General features: G+C 41.7%; 1 protein-coding gene across 2 annotated transcripts in view; it reads right to left on the bottom strand.

Annotated features, from left to right (window-relative positions):
• UBE2D3 (ubiquitin conjugating enzyme E2 D3) overlaps positions 1-26,113 on the bottom strand; it is a 35,560-nt gene that overhangs the window by 4,656 nt on the left and 4,791 nt on the right. The window contains exons 1-4 of one of the 2 annotated variants that reach the window (XM_088524028.1): positions 16,912-17,183; positions 3,308-3,371; positions 3,192-3,223; positions 654-731 (exon numbers count right to left, since the gene is read on the bottom strand). In XM_088524028.1, coding sequence (XP_088380154.1) covers positions 654-731; positions 3,192-3,223; positions 3,308-3,371; positions 16,912-16,935 — 198 coding nt within the window. In that variant the 5' untranslated portion in view covers positions 16,936-17,183. Of the gene's footprint in view, positions 1-653; positions 732-3,191; positions 3,224-3,307; positions 3,372-16,911; positions 17,184-26,113 lie in introns of those variants that run through there. The other variant, XM_088524029.1, reaches the window with a different exon arrangement.

Raw genomic sequence — 26,113 nt, 5'->3', positions numbered from 1 at the left:
TCAGATCACTAGGCACTACAACCGGAGTAGAGAGAAGCCAAGCAGGGGCCCTGTTTTAATCACAGGTGCCTGCAACATGACAGAACACACATAATTGTTTCAACCATGGTAAAAGGGCTACTGCAGAACTCAAGAACCAAGTTTTCTGATTTTCATTTAAAATGAAAGGTACACTTTTTAGTTAATGTTGCCAGTTACTAACAGTATTTCATGATTAGCACCAGATCATAATAGATACTGAGTTTCTAAAAATCAACAAGTATTGTAAGTCTATCTATATCATTAGGGTCACATATAACAACCCAAAGAGCTATACAGTAAGACCTGACAGTCCCCTAAGCAAGAATTCCATTGCAATAACATAATAATAATAGTACAATAATAATTTCCTAACAATTAGATTGTTACCAAAACAGAAAACAATATAATTCCAAGCAGTTTAAAATTACTGGGTGTGAATATGTTCCCTGAATATATGCTGGAACATAAGTTTGTGGGCCAGAGAGAGACAGGCATTTAAGATACTAATTTTCATAAGAACGTATGAACAAAGTGAGAACTCGGTAACATTAGAACTCAAATATCTACAATTTCTATCCTGCACTGAGTTCCTTAAAGAGCACTAATTTCACAAATGAGAAAGTAATACTTACCTTAGGTGGTTTGAAAGGGTAGTCTGTAGGAAAGTGAATTGTCAAGAAGAATACACCACCCTGATATGGACTGTCATTCTGTCAAAGCAAGCAAATAATTCTCCCGTTATCATCTTTAGGACCACATTTCTCTGAAGATGTTGTTTTTAAATAAATAAAAGGAGAAGAAATCTGTTTAAATAACAGAACTGTTTAATTCACTAAAAAACAGAGATGCCACTAAATTTCAGCTACTCCTTCCTAAGATTAAGTTCTACAAAACCTTTTGAATGGACCTCTCCAAACCAATGTTTCATTAAAAAAAAAAAAAAAAAAAAAAAAAAAAAACAACTTCCGTGACCTTCCGCTCAGGAGACCTTGAGAAGACATCCAAATCTCTGAAAGAGCTCCAAGAAGCAACACTGACAGAGGGGGAGCCTTGTCTAACAAGCTCTCAAGCACCCCAAGTGCTCATACAGACTTCATTGCAGTCACCCATGAAATCGTGGCCAAAGACAACTCAAAGGTCTCCCACCCCTCCTAAGATCTCTCTTTGGTGTAGGCACTGTTAAGTCCTGAAAAAAGTCCCTTCTCACATACAACTCCCCACTCCTAGCAAAAGACAAACAAACAGAAAGCTTCCTTCCTGTTAGAAATTCACCATAACCTGGTACATGAAATATTTTACATTCTCCTGCTCCAAGGAACCAGTTATAGGAAGAATTCATTCAGATTTTATTATCAGCAACAAAGTAACACTTGAAGTATGGAAGCTACAAAAGCAGCTAAGTGGAATGATTACTTATAGACTGTGCAAGCTCCTATTCACAACAAGGAAGATGCTGTAAGAAGAGTTAATTTGAAACAGCAACTAAAATTTTCTGAAATGGAAACTACCTAATTCTGCTATTTAATTTATGGACTACAGCGCTTTTAATTCCAGGCTCAAGACTATGAAAAATGAATTTGACACAGAGCTCAGAGTATTCTTCTGAATTATTTAGAAACTGAACTTTCATATTGGTTGAAAGAACATTTCACTTATATAAAGCAGTAAGTGCATCTTGCTATGTTAAATACCAGTAAATTAAATTCTCTAATACAAGATAAGGGACAGGAGCTTGTCAACATGTGGGTTATATGCCACGCGATCTCTGTCAAAACCACAGGAATAAAAAGATAACCTCTGGTGCTTGATCAGCACATACAAGTTGAGGAGCCAGCAAGCAACCCCTTTTTCTACACTGTCTCTGGGATATATTTTAGCAACTACAGAACAAACTTCTCCCAGAATCTGTTGAAACATAAGGAAACAAACTATGCAAGCTCCTTTACACCTTACTTACAAAACCACAGCCTGTATAATGACACATTACATGCAGATGTGTAATGCCAGATGATTGGCAGCACAACCCTTATCTTTCCTTAAGGACATTAAGCAACACTGCAGGCACATTAGCACTAGTAGCACATTATCCTCAAGGTGCTTCCAATACCCAATCCTGCGACTGGAATGCAGGCCGTTCTGATTAACACAGAACGGCATACGGAGAAAAGCATACGGAGAAAAGGAGCTGTGCACTGTTAAATCAGAAGGGGAAGTAAAATATATATGTGTGCGTGTATGTGTGTGTGTATATATATATGTATATATATAAATCCTGTTTTTGAGGATTTCAAATGAGTAGAGCTGTTAAACAGCTTTATCTTTTTGAGGCACCTAGTTACATTCAAAGACTACCACAGATTTGGGAATGCAGAACCACTTTGCCAGTCAGGAGACCCTCAGATAAAATTTCATTGCCTAAACTACACAGGTAGCCATATATAAGGTCAGAGAAGTACAGCATCACCAATATTTAATTCCTGCTCTGTAGCCCAAAGTAAAAGCATCACACAGGGGACTGCAGGCTGCACACGTCTGGTACTTGTCTCCTCAAGTTACAAGTTTCCTTTTCTAAACACAGCTAACCAGCCCCAAGAGCTTAGTATATCAGTGTCCAGAGGTTAGGTTTTTAGTGAGGACAAACAGCTGCCTTCTTTACGCTAGCAGGGGAATAGTCACATTCAGGTTTCAGACAGGTACAGTGCATTTGTACACACACACGCACAGGGTCACATGCGGAAGCCCGCATTTCAATGACTTTTTACCTTCCATTCCCAACTATCCAAGATCTCAGTAGCTGACGCCAGATCAAAGAGGACGTCCCTAACCTCTTCTAAAATGCGCCCATATGCAGTCCAACTCATTGCCGAAAACAGCACTAGTTCTGACTACAAAAATGAGCTATGCTAGATTTAAACTGCAGAAACTGTAAAACACAAATTAAGCCTTACACTGCTCTGAAGATTATTTCAGCTCAAACATGTGTTCTGATACAAAGCTCCAGCAATATGCAAGCATTGCCAGACTGTTTTTTCCCCCTCCTTCAGTTTCTGCCACTATAAGGAGGATCTCTAGAAGTAAAGTCTAATAAGAGGAGTTGAAAGACAAAGTCCTTCCTGAGTAAGAACTACTATACAAGTTTAGCATTACATCACAAGAATTAGAATACTTACAGGTCCCATAATTGTGGCTTGCCAATGAAACACTACAAAAGAAAAACTCCGCATTATTATCTAGGCATGATATGCTTTGAGTTAGCAGAGCAAAACTGAAATTTAAGGTTACTTACTGTCATCTCCAACGGGACCTGCTGAACACTGTGCTGGAGGATCACGGGCTAAGTCGCTAAGTTCCTTAAAAAGAAAACAAAAATCTGTTCAGAGAATGATAATGAATTCAACAGTCGTTCTTACTGAACATCCAGCAAAAACAGCTTTTCAACATACAAATACAGGAGAATGTGCAACAACAGCTACTAGAACCACTAGATCAGGATCAGGAACATCTTCATAGAAAAACAAGATTGCCAGAATCAGCTCTGCAGGTAAATAGTTACAGTGACTATATTTTTCTAAATGCAAATTTTGATTTTATGTGCCTGCTAAGATACCTCTGTCAGTGAGGAACAGAGGAGAGGAGGACAAAGAGCATGACGTGTGCAAAGTCCTACCCATTTCTGAGTGAGATTTTCAAGGATTAACTCTTACTTGGAGAAGTCTTCCTTGGGAAAGAGAAAGAAAGGTGCTGATCAGTTTTCGTGATGTAGAAGGCACAATGCATATGAAATCTGAGCTTTTAAAATTTGAGATGGTGAAATTAAGAACGAACAGAAACAGCATATATGTTGCAGCGACTCAAGTATATAGAAAAAAAAAGTTGACAAGTGTTGGACAACAGACAAAATATCTCTAATATGGATCTTAAACTTCACATTTAAGACAATTATGTCTTTAAAATTGGGCTGCAGTTATTCAGAAGTCAGACCTCCCGACACCTCCCCACACACACAATGGAGAAAACAAAACGAGAAATGTAAGTGTCGAAAAATCCTTGTGTGGCATCAAGCTCATCATGCTGAATTGAAAAAACTCAGCATTAATTTCAAATCTGTTGCCTTGTTTAATCACTGTATGGGTTATTTGATTAGATAGTGTCTCTTAGACTTATGCTTTCAGTTAAAGTACACAACAGATATTTTCTCTCTTCCCAGTTTGCTCGAATCTAAAAATGGCTTCAATTACTTCCAGAAATCTGCACTAGTCAAGATACCAAGAGGTCACCAGAAAAAGGAAAATCTTAACTGATTCAGTCGCTTTCCTACGCATTAACAGTTGTGCACAAGTTATTTTACTTCGTGTCTGTACAAGCCATCAGGACATTCTTTTTATTACGTTGTCAGTCATTGAAGTAACCAAGGCAAGCCTATTATGTTGAGAACAGACAGACACATTTGCACCACATAACTAACAGTTTAGCCTGTGAGGACCCTAATGTAACCTTGAAGTTTGACAAATTCAGCACTTCATAAAAATGTAGCGAATATAAGCCAACACACCAAGCAGAAGAAATATTAAGTTTCATGTAACTTGAACATAAGATGAACACCTTGTTCTCTGGTAAGATGATAGTAGCTGCCAAAACAGAAAGAGGTCGACATGACTTCAGCATGTAGAGTTTCTCAGGTTGTAAGAAAACTTTAGACCCATTTCCCCTCCCTACAGTGAAATTGCAACTATGGTTGATTTCATTGCTGCTACTGTTTACAAACACCAATATGAGTTCTTTCCATATCACCCTGCTAAATCTCATTCCTGCTCTTTTCTCCATCATTCAAAACTTACCAGTTATTACCAAGGGACACTGTAACACTCTTATTTCTGCAATGTAGTATTACTTATTAGATCCATATGTAAAACAATGGAATCACCCTCTCAAAAAGCTTGCCAAATTACATTTATATCACCTATGTAAAGGCTAACAAGAAAAGTGAAAGAACTGTCAGCTGTAAGCCTCCCCCCCCCCCGCCTTGTTTAACGAATGCAAAAGAAACTCAGGCTTATTTCTCATCCAAATATATACCTTTCCATTTATATGAATAATCTGTCATTTTTCCAAAACGTGGTAAAACCAACTTCCCCCGCACTTTTGTCCCTTAACATACGTTGTAACAATGTAATAAGCAGAAAGAAACAAGTGTTAATATTTTAACATTTTGTGGTTATTACTGGAATATTTGATTTAGCTAAGGAAGAAGATCAGTTGCTCTTTTTAGCAAACTATCATTGAGACCAGGAATCACAGTTTACTGGAATCATAAAACTCAGGAGCATGGAAGAAAGAAAGCGTAACAAGAGGTTTTAGTGTAAAAGCAAACACTGAGAGGTATGTACAAGAGACTAGGGAGCTCTTCAAAACATACTGTCTTCAGAGAAACAGGAAACCAGTACTCAGGGTATTCTGTCAAGTGCATTTTATCTCAACATAGCAGAAATATTAAAAAGCCTATCAATATTGTAAAGGGAAAAAAAAATAATTTGATAGCAAGTGTAAGAGACTAACAAATTCGGGAAGCCCCAGTAAAAAATTAGTGCAGAAAAACAGCTTCAGTAACATCAAGCTGAGAGCCTGATATCCGGTCCTTTCAAAACGCGTATACATCCAGAATTAGCCCTTTCAAGCATTTGAACTCTTTAGAGAACAAACAAACAGTGATTTTAATAAAGTAAAAGACTTAATTTTCTCCTGCTCACAGACAGGATTAGTAAAATATGATACAGCACTTAATACACTGACCACAGAACAAGTAATTTAGCCACAAAAGTCAGAAAAACAAGTGTGAGATTGCATACTTTCCTGAACTTGTTTCTCTTCCCTTAACACCCTTTGGTCAGAGAAAGAAAGTCTACAGCAAATCTCATGTTTCAAAAGAGCCTGAAATTTTGTGCAAGAACTTGGTCAAACATGAAACAAAGTACTGGGAAGTGTGTTTACTGTCTACAGTAACATCAAATCTACTTCACATTGTTGTTAAGTGCAAAATGCTTAACATTTACACAGAAAAGAGGATTTTTGCAACAAGGGGGCAGAAAGTTCCCTCTGTCTAAAAAAGAAAAAAAATAAAGTGCCGCCTCCTGGAAGCTAGGACTCTCCCGGAGTCCAACAGGCAAACTGGAATAACTGGAAACCAAACAAGCAGAGACACATGGGCTCTGACATGTGGAAAACAGTTGAGCATTTCATTTAGTGAAAGGGAGGAGCCTTAAAAGAAAAAAAAAAAAAAAAAAAAAAAACCCTTCCTACTTAGCAGCAAAGGGGAACCTTGACCTGGCTTCTTAGCAATCAACATGAACTACTCTATGTAACAGGCAAGTATTTCAGCTGAAGATACCTCCAATAGCAAAACTGAGCTTGAAAGCTTGCATTAGCTGACCAATACCACCCCATAAGGGTTCCCTTATTTTCACCTGCTGCTTACCAAGAAGGTAGGACATATTAAGTTTCATTCTTAGAGTCTAACTAATATTTCAGAATCCAACTACAGTGTTAAAAGTGTTCCTGAGTATTATTTTGTAAAACACCTAGTTGTAAAAAAGGACCATATATTCGTTAATCCTTCTGCTGCACTACTTGCTAGGCCCAGCTTCACTTCTTTTTTGTTTGCCTTTTGTTTCGGCGGTGTTTTCATATACCAAGTGATACTTAAGCTATACCCCAAAATTTCTTAAGGATACCAAAGCAGAAAATTCAACGGCAGAGAGATAAACCTGCATTTTCAGGTCAGGAAAATGCTTTCACCATACATGTCACTTAAGGAAAAAAAGCAGGCATTTCCAAGAAGCAAATTCCCGAGCCTTCCCTGCAAAACAATGACACAAACACGGTTCACAGCGATGTACTACACTGGCTGCTGGAGGGGATTAGGCTTGAATTACAGCCCTGACTAGCAGGCTCTGCCTCCACCACAGGTTTCTACTGTAGCTCTGGCATATCACTATTTCTTCGCCCCAGTTTCCAAATATAAAATTGTGATAGCTCTGACCTCTCCACAGGGATGATTAGTCACACTGTTTTACAGATTTCAGGACTATTTAAAGGACTACATGCCAATGCTACTGCTAGAGGACAGTGGCAAAGTAGCATACATGAGAAACCATGCATGCGCAGTTCAGCACGTGAGTTTTAGAAAACTGAAGGACAGCTGGAAACATGGCCCAAGTACCTGTCACTACAGAAAGGCTGACAGACAGGCCTTAGCATAAATTCAGGTCTATGGTCTTCTGCCAGTATGCTAAACAGTTTCATATTAAGTGTGTGGTAAGATGCAGTTTTACTGGAAAAACAGCCGCCTTCTTACTCATCTGTCTTCTCTTTCCCAAAAATGTAGCAAAAGCTAACCAAAAAGCAAACCAAAGACCAAAAAGAAAAAAAAAAAAGAAAAAAAAAAGACAACTAATCTGCTTTGTACAAATATAATTATGACTAATGTAAAAAAATTCAGCTTATGCTTAAAATAACAACCTAAACACTGACACCCAAGTGTCAATCCAAATGCAGGGCTATAACCCTACCTGGTGTTCTAGAACACAGAAGTAACATTTTTTTTTCACAGAAGAGTGGTTAAAGAGCTCTTCCAGAATTCCCTTTTGCCACATATTTAAAGGCTGAAGTCAATGTAATAATGCCAAAGGATACCTCTTCCAGACACACACATGTAGGACACTGAAATAAAATATTTAAGGCAACTACCTGCTTTTCCTAGAGAAGTTTTCAGGCCTCAACAAAGCAAGTAGCAAGTAATAGCTTCGTATCTTGTGCACTACCATTTGCACAATACCAAGCTGAGGAGAGTCCCTGTCTGCTCCCTTTCTTCCTCAGTTTGCCAGGATTTGGATTCCCCAGGGCACAACGGCTCTGCTTTTCAAGTAGAAGCTGGAGAGTGCCCGGGCTTATTTTTAATAATAGTAGCAGCTAACCTAAGCACAGAGTGGTAGATCATTTGCACCAGAGTGGCATATGACCACTCTTCTATCACAGTGATAAACTCACCATTAGGTTCAACATAGGTTTGTAGCATGATTATTCCTTAAAAATCACATACTACAGTTTTCTGGTTTCTAAACAAAAACGAACAAACAAAAAATACCATGGAAGAACCTGCATTAGCTTGCTTTAAATTCCCAGAGAATAATTTGTTCCACTTTGGAGGAAATGAAAGGGAATGTGTAGTTAAGTCATAAGTTTGAAAAAAAAAAAACAAAAACACAGAAAAAAAAACCAAAACAAACAAACAAAACCCTCCACACACTTAAGTCAAACAAAACCAAACATTTATTAGAGTGCCTGGCTAATATAGTCTATGTCATTAACCGGACAATTCAAACTCTTCGCATCCAAAAATTCATCACTATGTTAATCTTTACTCATTAGCTCACAGCTGAAAACAGCTTTAAAAAACAGAGAGGCCATGAGAAGCAGCTACAAAGGGCAGCAGAAAGCATTTAAGCCTGTCTGAAGATTAAGAATCAACCAGCAAAGAACTACTGCCTCATGCCACACATCCGCATTTGTAACATTAATTTCTGCATGGAAATTAATTATCCCTGGAAGCGGAAAGCAACTGTTTGAAAGACCACTGAATGCAGACTTCTAAGTTGAGTAAAAAAAAAAAAAAAAAAAAAAAAAAAAAAAAAAGGAGGCACAACACTCATCACAAGCTAGCGTAACCAGCAGAAAATCAAACAAACCTGCCTCTTGGTTAATACCTAAAGAATGGAAAAAAACAAAATACAATGACAGCATGCAACACAGAAAGATGTAAGCCAATATTGTGTAAGATAAAGACATTAAAGCAAATATGCACTGGAATCATCATCCACAGAAAGCAGCAAGGTCAAACAATATTGAACATCTTTTAAGAGATTCAGAACAGCATAACCAGGAACTTACCATATGTGACAGTGTCCATCACAAATATTCTGCTTATTGCATTTTTCCTGTTCTTTAGCCCTCAGAATTACAATTTTCAGAGTATTTCAGGAGACACACTGCATATGATTTGCACAATATCTAGTGAAATTATCATAATGTAATGACATATTAAGAGAGAGACATAAAAATACTTTGGTTTTAAGCTGAACACTCAAGGAAGGAAATGTCAGAGTACTGTGCAATGGTAACTGAGTGACTCAGAGCACAGGCTGCTCCGATGGCTACACGCTCTTCCCAAGGAGGCAACATTTCAGCGCACAAGCCCTTTGTGAATGGGGCTACTGTCTACAGGTCTTCTCATCTGTTAGGAAATTTGGAAGGTACACAATACAGGTAATGTTTTTAAGCACATTTCACAGTTAGAGGAGCTAAATAATAGGGCTCTCTAGGCTGATGTTTCCCAGAGTTCACCCCTGTGGAAGGACTGGAAAAGGAGGGCAATTCTCGACTTTGCTTTTCTGGTCACTCACTAAACACATTCAGAATAAACCTGAAAAAGGTGGCAACGACTCACCTTCAGTTGGATTCTTAACACAATAGTACTTTTTTTTTTTTTTTTTTTTTGCCCCCAAAAAGTAACCGCAACCCAGAGCGGCTCTTATTCAAGATGAATAAGATCTGTGTCACACACCCTAATGGTGAGGCATTGCATTCATTATCACTCCCTGAAAATAACATACGTACATATACTAAGTGCAGGATGTGGGCTGCACACACGGACTAAAACATGAAGCTACGTGGGCAAGGGAGAAGTATGAAGTACTGATTGATTTCCTATTCATCCAGTGATACCTGGGTATTTAATTCTGGCATTCCCAAACTTGGAAATTGCAAACCCTAACTTTAACACAGTTCTTGAAGACTTTTCCTGCAAGAACGACACTGATCCATGATTCTCTAATCTACAACTATTAAACGACAACTGGAAAACGAGTAGACAAATTAAACTCTGCATAGGCAAATGTAAAATAGATGCACAAAGCAAAAAAAATATACTTGATGTTAGGCACTCTGGGCTGATCATTACCACTCAGGAATGAGATTTTGGCTTTGTAACAGACAATTTCATGCAAAATGCCAGCTTAACACTCAATAAACACTGAGTTTTGGCAGAATTACATGAGAGCCTTCCAGCGCACCACCCTGAAGGCGGCAGAGGCCACGCTAATGCACGGCAGTCTCAATGGCCACAACTTGACAAATCAACCAGAAGCAGCATCTATAGCAGGCTGCCCTGGACCCAGCATGACAAAGGGCTGCTAGAGGTCACCAAGCTTAAGCAAAAAACCATTTTCAGCAACTGGTAGTGAACGAAGCCAGTTCTTACAGACACTGCAAGCAGCCCCAGTGCAATGCTTATCCTCTCTGAGTATTCACTTTCTGAACAAAGGCACGGGAATTCTCCATGTCCTCAAGGAAGTAGGGAAGTACTTGGATACCTGGAAGTACCTTTGGTCAGCCCTTGTTTTAAAAGTTGCCGGGGTGTATTCTGTGAACACAACTCTGCTGGCATCAACATACTACTTGAGCTGCAGAACCACGCTAGCATTCCAGGTTATCGTTAATTACCACTCTTCATAGTGGTGTGCGTTTTAAACAACTGGTGGCAGAGATGCAAAACTAAGGGCCTATCTATAGGCTTAGGCAAAAGCACACACAAAATCAGAACACACTGCCCCAACAGAGGCCTAAAGCCCCAAAACTTTTCCTGGAGTACAGCTGCTCTTACTGGTTACGTTTCACCTCAGCTACCTAGAGAACACTGATGTGCAGCAAAACCTTAAAAACAAAACCGACAACACACGCAACACATCACAGAGCACTTCACTCTCACCCACAAGGCATAGTGGTTAATGGCATATTTGTGATCAGGAGGAGACCCTCCCTCAACTGGCAAACTGTCATTCAGGAAATCCTCCTGTATTATTCAAGGCACAAAGAAATTAAAAGCAAAAAACAAAGTGTGCACTCATTGGATTTACAGTACTGTTTAGCATTATTACTCAGATAGACCAGCAAGCTTGGAAAATACTGCCCGCAAAAATCTGCTCCATGCCAGGAATCTAACGGGGCTCTTGGAACAGTGGAGTAGGGCAGAAGCACTGAACACCTGGCCAATCTAACTCCAGGTTAGAAACTCACTGCAGGCTCAGCCAAGTGCTTGAAATGTTCCATCCTCATGAAGACCTAAAGCGTTGCAGGATCTGCACTCAGTTCTGCTGGCAACTCTGCTGTCCAGATGCTTGAGGAAAGGATTAAACATTTGTCTCCTTCCGTTCCTAACAATTGAAAGCAATGTGAAAAAAAATCTTTTTCTCTTAAAAATTTGAAATAATTAAAAAAAATAAAAAAACCCACTTCTGCTATGTTGGAAAGAACTGCAGATCTGAAGTGTCTGACATATGCATCTCAAACGGACCAAGTTTAGAACAAAGGCTTCTTTTATAAAAAATGTTAATACTTAAGTCTACTACTTGTGAGAAGGCCCTGAACAATGTTAAAGCAAGCAAACAAAAAATCCTTCTATTTTATTAGCTTTCACTCCTGAACACTGCAATGACCCATTTGGTTCATTTTTCAGTAATAAACCTTGTCTATATTGAAGTGGTTGACAAAGAACTGCCAAAGGCATAAACACCAATTTAAAACTGTGAATGTAATTTTAACTAAATTTTTGCATGACTTCCCCAACACATTTGATGTAACACAGATTAGTGTGCCATAAGAAGCCAAATGAAGAGGATTTTCTTCCCCCCCAGTCCTGTTATTTTCATCTAGAGTTTGAGATATTGCATCTATGTTCAGGAAGCTGCTTACAGAACAGCCCACCCTGTGCAACTCCTCAAAGGTTAAGACTCTCTACTGAAAAAGCTAACTTGACAGAGGGAATTAAGTACAAAAATGCACTTACTAGCTACAATCATACGCTCGCTGCTACTTCCATTTCTTACCCTACTTTAATTTTTATTTTGCGCTATACTGGTGGGTTATACATCACATCAGTCACAGAAAAAAAAATGCATGCCCATAGCTCAGCCATAGCAATATAAATTGCAGCATCTTAGCACAAACTATCAGCAAAGGTCAGCTTATACTGAGATATCAGATCTAACACTGGAATGCAGACCGCACGCTGCCATCTGCCAGCTCTGATGCATAGGTCAGGAACCCACAGGAGAGCAGAGGGAGGGCAGTTAAAGGTGGCAAAACCTTAATAATTGCAATAGAAAGATTTATAGGAGACCATTAAGCCTGAATTACACAGAGCTCTGCCCCTTTTCACCCCTCCTCACCAGCAACCACTTCATGCCTCACACACAGTCAGCAACTGCCTTCCCCCTCTCTCCTTCACAAGTTCAGCTCAGCGGATGCAGAGAAAATATCTGTTGGCGGGGGGATGATGCCAGGCTGTATAGGTGGCCTTCGCAAGGAACAGAAATGCCTTTGGCAAGAGGCAGTTTGCTGATCCATATTCAACAGCTGCTGCGTACAGCTGTTTCCATCCTTCTCCACAAATGCTGTGGTGCAGAGAGGCACCAGCAGAACTTCAGAATGGGTTGCAGACCAGGGGTAGTGAAGGGACCTACTTGTGCGCAGAAGAGCTGATGCAGAACTTGGAACAAGAAATTTACGTAGGCAATAATGGCAAAAACATTGGAATACTTTCAAACTCAAAAAACTGAGATGATTGTAAAGAATATGAGAGCTGAGCAGCCTTCTACTCTGTACATCATCCCACTGAATCCCTCAATGTCCTGGAGAGCTCCGTCTTCAAGACACCCAAGAAGCTCCCACCTAATGGAGTATTGATCTCCTTGGTTTGGAAAACTGCTTAGCGGGATGACAAACCCTTCAAACCCTATTGCAAAGGGCACACTTTAAAGCACAGACCCATGCTGAATGGGAATTGTTTTTACAAGCACAGTGCCTAATTAATGACAGAAATCCACGTGCAGTTACTACAGTTCAGACTTCGTAGTTAAGGACACATTAATTTTACATACTCATAAAAAATGACCAGTTCTTAAGATACATTCAGGACTTTAATAGCCACCTTGAAGTCTAAGGTTTACTATCAAACCTACCCAATAAGAAGCACTACTTCCATGTTAGTGGTACTCACTGCATAGCATAAATGATACTTCTGACTATTCAGGAAAGTTAAATTATAAACAGAATTTAGGCAATAACAGCTTTTAGCTGACACTGAATAATTTTATTCAAAATTTTAAATAGTACCAAAGTTGCTCAACATCAGTTCTTCCTCAAAACTATGTACTGAAATCTCATGCTTTAAAATCTACTATGGCCCTGTGTTTGGCTCAACACAACCCTTCTAGCCACCAGGTACAGCAGTCATATTGCATTACCTACTTGCAACAGGACTCGTCCATCCAAGGATTTTTGAAATAGTTAAGGCAAATTAACTTTTCTTAGAAAAAGAAAAAATGCAATTTAATATAATCAGAGAGCATCCACGAAGATTTAAAGTATTTTAACTAATTATTTTATCAACTGCTTTTCTTTAGCTAGGTAACTTTGAGGCTCCAAATATGTAAATTCAGACTTATTTTTAAATAGATGTTCATTCAAAACACAAATAAGATCAGACTCATAACTCAAGTTATTTTGTAGGATTCCAGTACACTAAGACTGCCTGCAAAAGCGAAGTATCAATGGTTTCATCAGAGAAGAAAAGTAACCATACCAATGACTCCAGTTATTTTTTTTATTAATAAATAAATGTATTTTAAGTGTTGTTTAAGTGTTGTCCTCTACAAGTTGAAAAGAAAATAACACTACAAAGCAAAATAAACACAAGAGGTAATTTTGTAACATTTTAACTGAATCAACTCTACAAAAGCAATGCCTTTCATTAAACTAATGCAGATTTCTATGCTGCCTTCAGAACCACGTACCACATCCAACCTCTGAAAGACACCATGGATTCCTCCAGAGTTAGCAGCATTTCTCATTATCGGTATTTGAAGCGGGTGGGAGGGGGTAAAGTTGCAATTAATTACACATCTAGGAGTAGTGCTGGAGGTTGTAACCTTGAGGAAAATTGCTATTTAGACTCTGCTTTATGCAAATGAGAACTCCTGCCTGCACTTAAGATAAAAATGCAAGATAAAAATAAAAAGATTTTAAAAATATATGAGATAAAAATATTTTTGCCACCTTCATCTTTTAGCTTCCAATATGACAACTCTGCCCCAGATTTTCAATAAAACAAACCCTGCTGACCGGTACTATGTTTAACCAAATGGACCCAAAACATGTCAGGCACAAGTTCTTAAAACCGGCATTTCACAGATGAGACATTTCTTACATCCATCTACACTTTTTAATTCACAACCTATTTTAATCCTATCAAGATCATAATTTAGGCCTTTTATACTATTTGACGTCAGCGGATGTGTCCAACAACGATGACTCTCCCCTAGTTTTCTTGGTTTTACACAGTCCAGATTTCCTGCTCCTTCTATAAAAGAGTTCTTGTTTTTCTACTAGAGGTGGGACCGGAAGTGGAACTGCATTTCGAGACGGAAGTGCCAGCAGGCCGCAGCAATGAGGGAGCGAGTGTCAAGAAGGTACCGTGACTGAGAACGTGCGACAAACACACAGGATGCATTTACACAGAGCTGGCAAATTAAAGCTAACTCATTCCACTGCCTTTAGTCCGTTTCTGTAAAACTTTTTGCTGCTCAGGAAAGAGTTAAAATTAAAGATGCAGTTTCAGACTGTTCCATGGCAAAAGGGCTTTATTGGTGCAATAAAAACAGCTGCCGCCCCCTCGCAAAGCAGCGCGTGTCAATAAAAGCAAGGCTGTCCTCGGGGCAGCGGCACGGAGGTAAAGATGTGACCCAGCACAACACAACCTTTCTGGGATTGGCCATACACCTGACAACTGCTTAGGCATGAGGGGAGCTCTACAAAGCATGTTCCAGATGTAGATAACCCCAAACACAATGCATGAATACTGCACTTCAGTTCCCAAGGCAACACTCAAGTTTGACAGTCATACTTTTAAGTAGGGGGTACTTTTACTCTGAACATGTAACATACTTTAGATTAAATTTAAACATTCTAACACAACAACCCGAAAAATCTAATTTACCCAACATATATTTAAAAACATATACGTATTTTGCCTGAAATACCAGTCCATAGAGAGCCAGTAAGAAAAAGAGTCGAAATGCCTCTGGGCACACTTAGGGTGTCACCTACTGCACGAGACAACGAGCTCCAGCCCTGACAGGTAATACCAGAAGTCAGGCTAAATCAGCCCTTTGCGATTACAACGTTCTGAGGTCCTGCTCTCTCTTTAGCCTGGCCTGGTTCAGTGCCAGCGCTGTCCTACAAGGAAGCACAAGAGTTTCAAGGTCTGATCTGTGACCTTACTAGTCACAGACGGGGGATCCCGGCTTGCCAGTGACAGAGTGCAACTCTCTTGGCCCTACCAGTTGGCAAGATTAGCATGTGAATTCACAACAACCTCATTACGAAACCGGTCCTCCTATTTTTGGATTCTAGCCTCAATCCCAGCAAACATTTTTACCGGAAAGCATGCTTTTGAAGCAAGCAACTTAGAAGTAAAGGTTTGAGCCCATCAAAATATCATAATTTTGACTTTCCAGCATTGGCAAGTACGAAATCAGCACTGTAAACCACATGTGAATGCAGAAGCATATCTTGTGGCAGGATGTGATTAAATCAATTAAAAATATAATCTTAAAAAAGAGGAGGGGAGGAGGGAAGAAGCCCTCCCCACTCATCCCAGCCACCAAAGGAAGCAGCTTGCTGGAACACGCTGCCGTGGAGCACAGGGACCAGCATGGAACAAGAGGCCTCACACAACACACAGGCCAAAGCGCTGAAGGCGACGGGATGACGTATTGATTCCAAAGTTACCCTGAATCATTTCAGGTTTCAGCCACCACATCGCTACGTGCGCGCTCGCCTCGGAGCGCGTTTGACGATGGACTCTTACCTGCTGAAGCCCCGGCGCGTTTCATAAGCACGAGCTGATGACAAAGCACACCGGGGAGTATCCCAGCTGCCTCCCAACTTCGATAATATCACCCGCTAACACAGGGAACAAGCTCTGATGTCAGGCGCGGGGGTAATTGTTTTGAAATTCTTTTGAAAGGGGAGCTGGCGCTTGGGGACGGTTTGTCCGTGCTAATCCGGGGCAGATTCTACACTGGGGGGCAACGTAACGATCATTCGGCCTTAGCGCCTTACCCCTTCGGGCCCAATGCGGCTGCAAGAGGCCCTCAAGCAGCACCCCGGGGGCAGCGGAGCGGAGGGGCCGCGCACGGCCCGCGCTGGGTGCCCGGGCTCGCTCCCCGCCCGCCGCCGCGGGCACCTCCTGCCATCTTGGCCGCGCCGCGGGCGCCGCGCTCGGGCCGCGGGCCCCTCCGGGCGGTCTGCGGGGCGAGCCGGGCCGCGGCCGCGGGGCGAGCGGGGCCCCCCGCGCGCCTCCCGCCCAGGCCCGCGGCGGCCGCGGCGCTGCGGATCGCGGCGCTCCCGGAAAGAGGCGCCGCTCGCCCAGCCCGCCGCCATCTTACAATGCGGGCAAGAAGTTGCACCCGCCCGGGGCGGCCGCGCCGCCGCCGCCGCCCGCGCGCACCCGCCGCCGCACCGGGCAGGGCAGGGTGGGCGGGTGGCGGCGCCGACATTTCAGAATCCCCGTCGTGTCCCCCCTTTCACCTCGCACCCCCAGGAGCTGCCGAGCAAGGGGCGCCGCCCGGGCCCAAACGGCTCCCCCGCCCGCCGTGAGGCCCGGGGAGCCGCATCCGCTCCGCCAGGGGTGGAGTGGAGAAGAGAGGGGGAAATAACAATAAAAATAACAATCTCCCTTAAAAAAAAATGGAGAGGGGAGGAGGGGGGCGCGCTCACCTTGTTGATGCGTTTCAGCGCCATTGTGTGCGAGTGCCGCCGGGCCCGTCCGTGCGCCGCGGTGACTCCGCGCTCCGCCGCTCGCGCCGAGGGGGGGCCGGCAGGGAGGGAGCGAGAGAGGAGGAGGAGGACGGGGGGGAGGAAGGCGGAGAAGGGGGGAGGAGGAGGAGGAGGGGGCGGCGGCGGCGCTTCTCCTTCCTGCGGAAACGGCCGCGGGGGGCGCCCGAGCGGAGCGCGGCTGCGGGGCACACGGCGGCCGGTGGCCGGTGGAGGATGCCGGGAGCGCGCCCCGCCCGCGCCCGCGCCCGCCCGGCGGGAGGGGGAACCGGGCGGCCCCGCCCCGCGCCCCGCGGCGGGCAGGCAGGGGGCGCGCTAACGGCCAACGGCCAAGGAAGGGGGTAGAAATCTCGCGAGAGGCGCGCGGGGCTGGGACGGAGCCCCGTGGCTCCCTCCTTCCTTCCCCGGGCTCCGTGAAGACGCCGCCGTGGCGGCTCCGCGCCCGCTGCCCGCTCCCCCGTCCCGGCCCTTCCCTCTTCGCGCGGCCGCCAACGTGATGGTGGCGGCCGGACCTACATCGTTGTGCGGGGCGGGCGGCGGCGGCGGCTCGGATCCATCCGTGCTGCCGCTCGCCTCGGCGCTGCTCGCCGCGTGCCGCGGGGGCGGCGGGGAGGCTGCGGCCGCCGCGCCATCCCGCCTGCCGCCGCCTCTCCCCCCGAGCGGCCCCGCGAGCTGCCGCCTCGCCCCGCGCGCGGCGCGAGGCGGCCGTTGGCCGCGGCGGTAGGGCGGGGGGCTCCGTTCGGACCGGAGCTCGGTGCCCGGGCGCGGCGGGAGCGCGGGCCCCGGCTGGGCCGCGGGGTGGCGTGAGCCCCACCTGCCCGGGCTGCTCTCCGGACGAGGCCGCTCTGAGTCGCGGGCATGGGGGCCGCGCAGCCCAGCTGGGGCTCGGACTGCGGAGGCGCCTTGGCGGGGCGCGGAGCCTCGAGCTGAAGGGGAGGTAGCCGCCTCAGTACGAGGCAGCCGAGGCTACCAAGGGGCTGGCAGGCCGTGGTACCCGGGAGGGAGGCGGGGAGGGCGGGAGATACGGATGAGGAAGCGGCCCTGGTGCACAAGGGGCACCGCAGGGTTCGAAGCACCTGTGTTGGCGCCCGTGCCTGTGCTCTCCATGCGCTGAAGCCGCGGTACGTGTGCTGATGCCTTCCTGCCGTTGCTGCCCAGTGTCTGTATACACAGCACCGTGAAGCTGTGCGCGCGCCCTTGCACCCCTGGCTGCTCAGCATTGCTCTGCTCTGGTGGGCCGTGGGGGCCAGGAAACCCCCGTGAGGTCCTGGGTTCTTGTGTTAAACGATAGAAACGTGTAGCCTGTGTGCAAGGAAAGGCTCCTACTCGTGAAGTAACAAGCAGCAGGGAGAAGCCACCCTGACCTTCTGCTGTAGTGCAGGGGAATTTAGTATTAGTAATCATGAGGATTGCTGTCCCAGGAGTGTAGATACACAATTAGCTAACCCCACTGCCCTGAATTGAGCCTGTATTCATTATATTGCCTTATTGCTCTACTATTAGTTTTCTGGCTATCAAGGATGCCCACTATCACTGAATTGAAGCATATTTCAAAAGAAAAAAGGTTAAAAAAATCACTGTGAAGTTTGAGAATAACCAGAAGAGAATCAAGAGAGAAAAAATCAAAATGTTTTTATTTCCAAAATAGTACTGGTAGGACTGTCATAATTCTTTAGTACTCATACTATATGTAAGCCAGAAAAAAATTAATGTCTTATTTCTGTAGAGCGCAGTTATCTTTCTTTCCTCTGATCTACTCCTAACAATTTCTTCGTGTAGTCTTAATCTTTTTATTGCTTTAATTATACTAAGCACTATATTCAAGAAAGGAAGCTCCAAATTGTTTCAGTAATGTTCTTCTTAATAAAAGTGTGCTGAAAACTCCTTATTGGTCCTTAATTAATTTGGATTTGGGATACTATTAAACTCCTCCAAATCACAAGCACATTTTTCTTGGTCTTTTAAACTTCTTACAAACTTTCTGAGCTTTTTCATTGCTCATCTCAGGAGAGTAAAGTACTTAATATTTTAGTTCCAAATTTTTAATTATTATTTTAGATTAGTAGCCTCTAATACCACTCTCTATTTAAAGAGTTTTGATTAGGCTTCTGATTACCATTTTAGTGTATAATGAATGGATGAAGAACTGCACAAACATACTGTTGACTGTGTGTATTTTTTCCTGCTAATTTAAGCCCACAGGAATTGCTCATCTGGTAAATCAAGGTTGTCTGTGTGCATTTCAACTGTTAGATGTTAAAATCAGTATCTCTATGAGCATTTAAACTTGAGTACAATTTAAAAGGTCTGGACTATACTGTGTAGCCATTTCTGGGAAATGGATTTGCATGTTTTTGTATTCTGGATTTAGCATTCCTGTTTAGACAAACACCTGATAGTTCGGTGATGTTTTTATTAAGCAAATACACCTATTTAAATACCATGAGACGAAAAATAGTGACGTATGTAGCTATGAAAAACAAGAAGCATATTCACAGTTCTGTGGCTATTTCTACAAGTTATAGGAAATGCAGTCCTGCTTGGAGAATATTGTAATTCTCTCCCTGATCTCACTTTCTTCAAATTGTAACATCAAGATCATATTTTTTACCCTCAACTTTTGGAAATTATATAGATTGTTGAGTTCAGCCAGAATACTGGTACAAAATGAAGCTTTTTAACGCTTATATATTTACCTGCCACACAGTTCCTTACTTTCTACGTACACAGTAAGTATAATATAATGCTATTTGCATTGATACCTTGTGTGGTAACATAAAATGCGAGAGGCAAAGATGATGCGTTGCCGAACGTATGTGTTGCAACTTAGTGTTGAGCTACTCTGTATTTGGGTTTGCTTCATTTTAATATGATTTTTGAAGCTCATCCTCAGAAGTGGTGGAATCAAGTTATTATCATGTCTAATCCTCATACACTAGTATTTATTATGCAAAATTGCTCAGTAGGTACAACATAAGAGTAAACAGTGTGCAAAAAGTATTGAGAACAGCCCAGCTGATTCAAATTCTGTTTTTGAGCTTTGTTTACTTGCCTTTATAAGTATGGCACTACAGGACTGTGCGCATCCACATCACCCATAACCTGTAAAGCTTAATTTACTGATCTATTTCAGCTCTGTATGACGGCCCTGTAGCACAAGTAAAAAGGGAGATTACCTTGATGTGTTGTTATAGCACCTTCCTTGCAGGATGGAGGGGACTCAAAGGAAAAGAAACCCAGAGATGGATCACATCATATGAAAGATGGTCAGCACTCTCTGTACAGGCAGGAGCTTCCCTTCGAGGACACAGCAGATTCCTGTCACCCATAGCAGTGCATGCTCAATTTCCTGACTTTTACCTCTGAGGCTATTGCTTCTCTTTTTATTTGGAAAAGGATGTAGGAAAACCTTTCCTCATTTGGAGTTGGGCCCAAGGCCAGCATGTTATCCATCCATTAGCTTTTTAAGGGGTGTAAGATAAAAAGTTAGCTTTTAATCCTCTATTCCAGTTGGCAATGCTTCCTCTCCCCTTTTTTCCTGCTCCATCTTCTCTGACATGATCACTAGAACAATTGCCAGGCTCTTCCACACATCATCTTTCTAAAGTAGGGCTTTCTATTTCACTGTTAGGTCACAGGGCAAAATACTGAGTGCTGTAACCCATTTTAAGTTGTTGCTGCTACATGCAGGAAGATCTAATATTTAGTCCACATACTAGTCCCAGTGAGAACTTTGAGCACTGTTCAATAATGACCTGCCAAGGCTGTATGGGCATTTGCAAAACTTGAAAATGCTTCAGTAACTTGGATCAAAATCAGCAGAACAGAATTCTTCAAAAAATTATTCTGGTTGTCAGGATTTTGTTTAACAGTTCATTAAAATGGTTTCAAACTATTAAGATTTTTTTTTTAAGGTTGTACTGACAACATGCTTTTCTTTCAGTTGGAAAAGATTCTTCCCTTGAAATGGTTAGGGAAAATAAGAGCTATTTTACCAGAAGAAAGTTTTTGACAACTTCACTCTGCTACTGACCCTAACAATGGCATCTCCGAAAACTGCTAGAGAATATTTATTAATATTTATACACAGTATTCATTTTTTCCCCATCAAAACTACCATTTGATTTAAATAAAATAAACACTCCTTTCAAGTCAGCAGCAGTTTGTGTCAACAGAAATGTTTATTTTCTGCACTGATTCAACTCTATGGATATTGAATCATAAAACTCATAGATAAGCACAGTGTAACTGCAATGCCAATTTTGAAAAAAAATAAAAGGTTTGTCATGCAACTACCAGCTACCTTTTTTTCCCCTCTTTCATACACATTGCACATTAACACCTCTATGAATAAACACTGATTACATATATATGGCAAAACAGCAGCTTAAAATAGGGATGTGAAGAATTGAGAAATTAGGCACAGTTGATAAGTTAAAGAAGCTGCATTCGGCAGATGAATCCCCTTGTCTGGAGCACAATTTTATCAATTTCAATAGACCACTTTACAGCGTTTGAAGATTTGATCAAATGGATGTTCAGTGGTGACCTACTTTACTCCACGCCTTTCAAGATGGTTGTTTTTCCTTGATATACCTGTTTTTGACCCTCCAGGCTGCTTTCAGATTGAATGCTGAGTCTGTGCGAGTTACACTGTTACTCAAATGACCAAGTACTTTTTGGAGCAGCTTTCAACAGTACTTGACTTACCCTATTGTATTTACTGACGGAGATATCAAAGGACTCTCTGAAGCACCATCAAGATACATCTATTTTCATTACTCGGAGCTAGCGTTTACTAATCCAGCTAGCATTAGCTAGCATTGGATGGTCCTCCAGTGCTTGTTTCAGGACGCAAATGTTCTAGGCTAACCACTATTTTTGAGATATGTTCAGGTTTAACAAATCACATGACTGACTGACATAGTAATCTGTTAAATCAAATAAAAGTCCGAATACAGATAAAATGCTAAAGATTAAAGCTGAGTATTCAAACAAACTAATTAATATATTTCACAGGTTTCCTAGAATTGGTAAGGCTGTTCACACTGGCACGGTTGATTTGAAGTGTAGGCTCCAACTGGCCTAACTTACTGCTGCTAAGTATCATTTCATTTTTTTGATAACAGTTAAAAGGTAGCAGTTAGCATGCAGCATTAGGGGAGCACACTAAAAAAAAAAAGGCATAAAAAGCCTTTTATCTTAGTCAAGATGAAAGTGGAGGGCAGGGATCCTCTGTGGCTTAGGATGTACTACAGCCATAGTATCACGAGCAAACGGCTTGGAGCAAACTATCTTTTGTACCTATTCCCATTTCTGAGGTAGTGTTCCTAGGTGAATAGTTCACATATTCGGAGCTAAAAAAATGCTATACTTCAGCAGAGGTAGCAGTTTAACTTTCCATCACTCTTCATTTGGAGGCTTTTTTTCATTGCAAAGCATTCTCATTTGCTTTTTTTTTTTTTAGTAGAAATAACATTGTTTCTCCAGGGAAATTATTCCGTAGTGTGGTAGATTACATGATTTTAATTGTTTGACACTGTATTAGCTTAATTTAAAATATTGATTGAGTTAAATAATAAAGTCCACAGAACTGCCTGAGTTTTGTTTTCTTTTGTTTTGTCTATTTGTCTTTGAACTGACAGGAATATCTGCCCTGTATTTTGACAGAGGAGTTAGCTATTAAGTATTGCACACTAGTGTAAGTGTGATTTTTTGTGGGTTTTTGTTTTGGTTTGGTTTGGTTTAGTTTTTTTTTTCCATAGGAGCACCCTCATTTGGGTGATCGTTGCAGTTTTTGATATGTTCCAATTAACAGTAAGACATCCAAGAGCTTGCTTGATCCTTTAACATCTGGGTAATTACAGACAGATACATCTTTTAGGAGGAATGCATATTATTCTTGTTTGCTGTCATACTGTCATTTGGGAAATACTGCAGATGACTCTAAATCAGCAGTACTGACATTAACCGGTTATTAAACTATTCATCATCATGGTTATGGGAATGGATCAGGGCAGTATATCTGAGTGGGTGGCTTATGACACACAAGGTAGTCATGAAACAGTCAGGTGTTGGCAAGTTGTTGAAAATTTTCTAAAATACAAAGCAAAGGCAATTGAGGATCTGTCCTCCTCACAGCCTTTACACTTCAAGGACAAGCATGCTTTTCAGACTCTTAAAATAAATCACATTGATTTCTCACTTTTACACCAACAAACGCTCATTCATTTTTATAAAGACAAAGAGCGATGCAACTTTTTTTTTTCTTTCAATAATGGGGTAAAAAAAACCCTGAAGAATACTGATCTAAGGATTTAGCAGTGAGATCTAGAGATATTACTCCAGGTCATACTAATTTAAAGTCAATGACAGAAAACATCATTTTGTTAGTCATTCCTGACTATTTGGTGGTCTACCTTGAATTATTTTATGATCTAACTTTAGCTTCCATACTAGAAAAACAAACATCGCTAAGCAAAGAGGCCAGGGTTATGGAGACTAAGTGACACTCTCATCCTTATAGGACAACTCAGGATACTGGCCAGGATCAAATCATATCAGAGAGGCAATTTGAGGGAGTAGATGGGGCATCCATTTCTACTGTACCTGTTTTCTGAATGATTAGAACATTTCTCTCCCTGAAGCTGTCAAAATAGCATCTCTTTCAAGTGGCAAGCTTACATAAAAGTGTAAAAAAACAAAACAAAACAAAACAAAACAACAAAAAAAACACTGAAGAAGAATCATTTAATTCCTCTCAGGGGTAAGCAGTTTAAAACATTCTCAAGTGCCTTAATAAATTAACTACAGACACCTATGACAGGACTAATTTTCAATGAAAGAAATTTTCTGCTCTGACAACAAGGGCACTGAATCCTTTTCTAGTTGCTAAAAGCACTCTTCTCACACGTTGTTAAAGATGAACGTTTTTTAATTATCATGTATTTATCTTTTATATTTTTAGCTTTCACAGTCATTATGCTTGAAGTTCTTATAAAGCAGGTAGACTTATAGGTAGTATGTTCATTTCCTGCCTTTTGGTTTGGTTGCTTTCTCTGACGATTAGAAAGGAAAAAAAATATATATATATATATATATATATTACTGCATTTACTTACAGCTGACAGCTGCCTATACCAGAATGAAGTGCACATTTTATATAGAATTATGGCAATATCTTGAAGGTAAGTAAGAAAGTAACATACAAATCTTCTAGGGAATAGCCAACTACACAGAGTTGGAACTGCACTACGTGCAGCTGACTTGCCATTTAGAGGCCAGAGAGTGCATGGATAGAGAAGAGAAAAAGACAAACAAAAAGTATTAACAGGATGGGCTGAAAAGAGGCTACATTCATCTTATTTACATGCCATAATATTATTCCATGTCATTCTCTGGTAACCTCTGATGGAATCAAGATAGCCACTTTTCCCGTGCTTCCATCTCCACCTAAAATACATATGTTAGAGACAAATATATACTTGATGTCTGAAGTTGAAGCCATGCATTTCCATTCAAGATAAGTAGTATCTTCCAAGAAACTTACTGTTTTTCCTCCTCTTTGTTCTTTTGAGATCACAGAGAAGGAGTGTGGGCTACTCTCAATGCCAGAGCTGGCTACTCTCTGTTGGAGTGAGCAGATGGGCTCAGATATCTGCACAGCACTGTTGCTACACAGCAGCCTGAGAAGGAATGATGAACTTCTGTTTTGCTGCAGCGTCAATGGGCAACTGGACACAGGAAGAACTTTGCAGAGTGCAGTCATACTGCAGAGATCATGTACCCTGTCCCCAGCAGGGGAAGCTGGTAGTTTTCCTGTGCTATAATTAGTCACTGCCAACCAGTGCACATTGCGTCACAGGAATTGGTCTTGTGGCATTCTCACCTTTGCCTTCCAAAATGAAGGAAGTATCTTTCAGAGACAGCTATTATGTGGAGGGAGTAAAGTACAAAGGAAAAATACAACTTTGCTTGTCTAGTCAAGGATATACATTTTTCCTTGATAGCAAATATCAATGCAATTTAAAAGGGAACGGTTACCTGCTGACAACATATTGGCATATATAGCTTCTTTCCCCTGGAATTCGTAAGAGAGCTGCTCCTAGGTTTTTGATAGTGGCTTTCCTAGAAGTAGAGGCTGAAAGACTGATCTGCTGCATCCCAGCATCTGTCACATCTGCCCAATCAGCAGTGTGAGCCACCTTGGCTATACTGGCTTTGTCCTCTAGGTCCTTTAGCGTAAGAGAGGATGTATCTGTTTTCCATCACTGCAGCTTCCTCTCAAAGGATAATCTGGAGATTTTGCAATCTGGTTTATTGCAACAAACGTATATTGCAAAATGTATCTGGCCTTCTATGAACATATTAGTGAATTGTAAACATATTTGTTCCAGTTTTAGTAAAACTGTTGTGAATTAGTACCTCCCTGGAAGCCAATAATGGTCTCAGTCTGCACAAGTCTGTACACAATCCATGAGGAGTCAGGATCCTTGTGAGCGTACACTTCGGACCGAATACCTAATGTGATGGGGGAAAAGTAGATGATTCATTTAATGGGTCAAAGTTTGGAACTTACTGCAATAGCATATTTACCGTGAACTTTCTTGTACATCATTTGTGCTACATGATTAATGTTACTTGCAACACTTTCATGTCATACATCTTCAACTACTTTAAATGCTGTAAGTAAAGGAGATTGAAATCAGTAACAGCATAGCTGCTGAATTAGTCATAGTTTCATCTTGTGTTATTTTTCCAAATACTAGAGTAGCAGTAGAAAGCACTACTGTGGATCAATGCTACCACTGCATGAAAAAAGGCAGCCCCAGCTTGAAAAAAAACCTTGCAAGCAGAATATAATGCACATTTTTGGGGAGTGTCTAGGAGATCAACACATGTATTCTTTCTTGGATTTGGTTTCTCTTTCTTATCCCCAATCCAATTCTTATGAGCAACATTTCTGGAAGATAACCCCCAACATTAATTGTGGGAAGAGGAAGTTAAAAAGTTAACACTGCACCTGAAAGAGAGATAAAGACAAGGTACTTTTCATAAACAAACAAACATATGGTCTCCTGATCTGTTCTCTCCTGAGCAAAATTGCCATGTTGGAATTTGATCTCAGTCATAGAAATCTTGCTAC

Source organism: Tinamus guttatus, unplaced genomic scaffold (assembly GCF_059628265.1).
Source record: "Tinamus guttatus ecotype Peru unplaced genomic scaffold, ASM5962826v1 Tinamus_guttatus_pri_ptg000202l, whole genome shotgun sequence".
Classification (NCBI taxonomy): Eukaryota; Metazoa; Chordata; class Aves; order Tinamiformes; family Tinamidae; genus Tinamus; species Tinamus guttatus.
The sequence above is the reverse complement of the archived record's forward strand: the minus strand, read 5'-3'. Positions and strand labels throughout refer to the sequence as shown.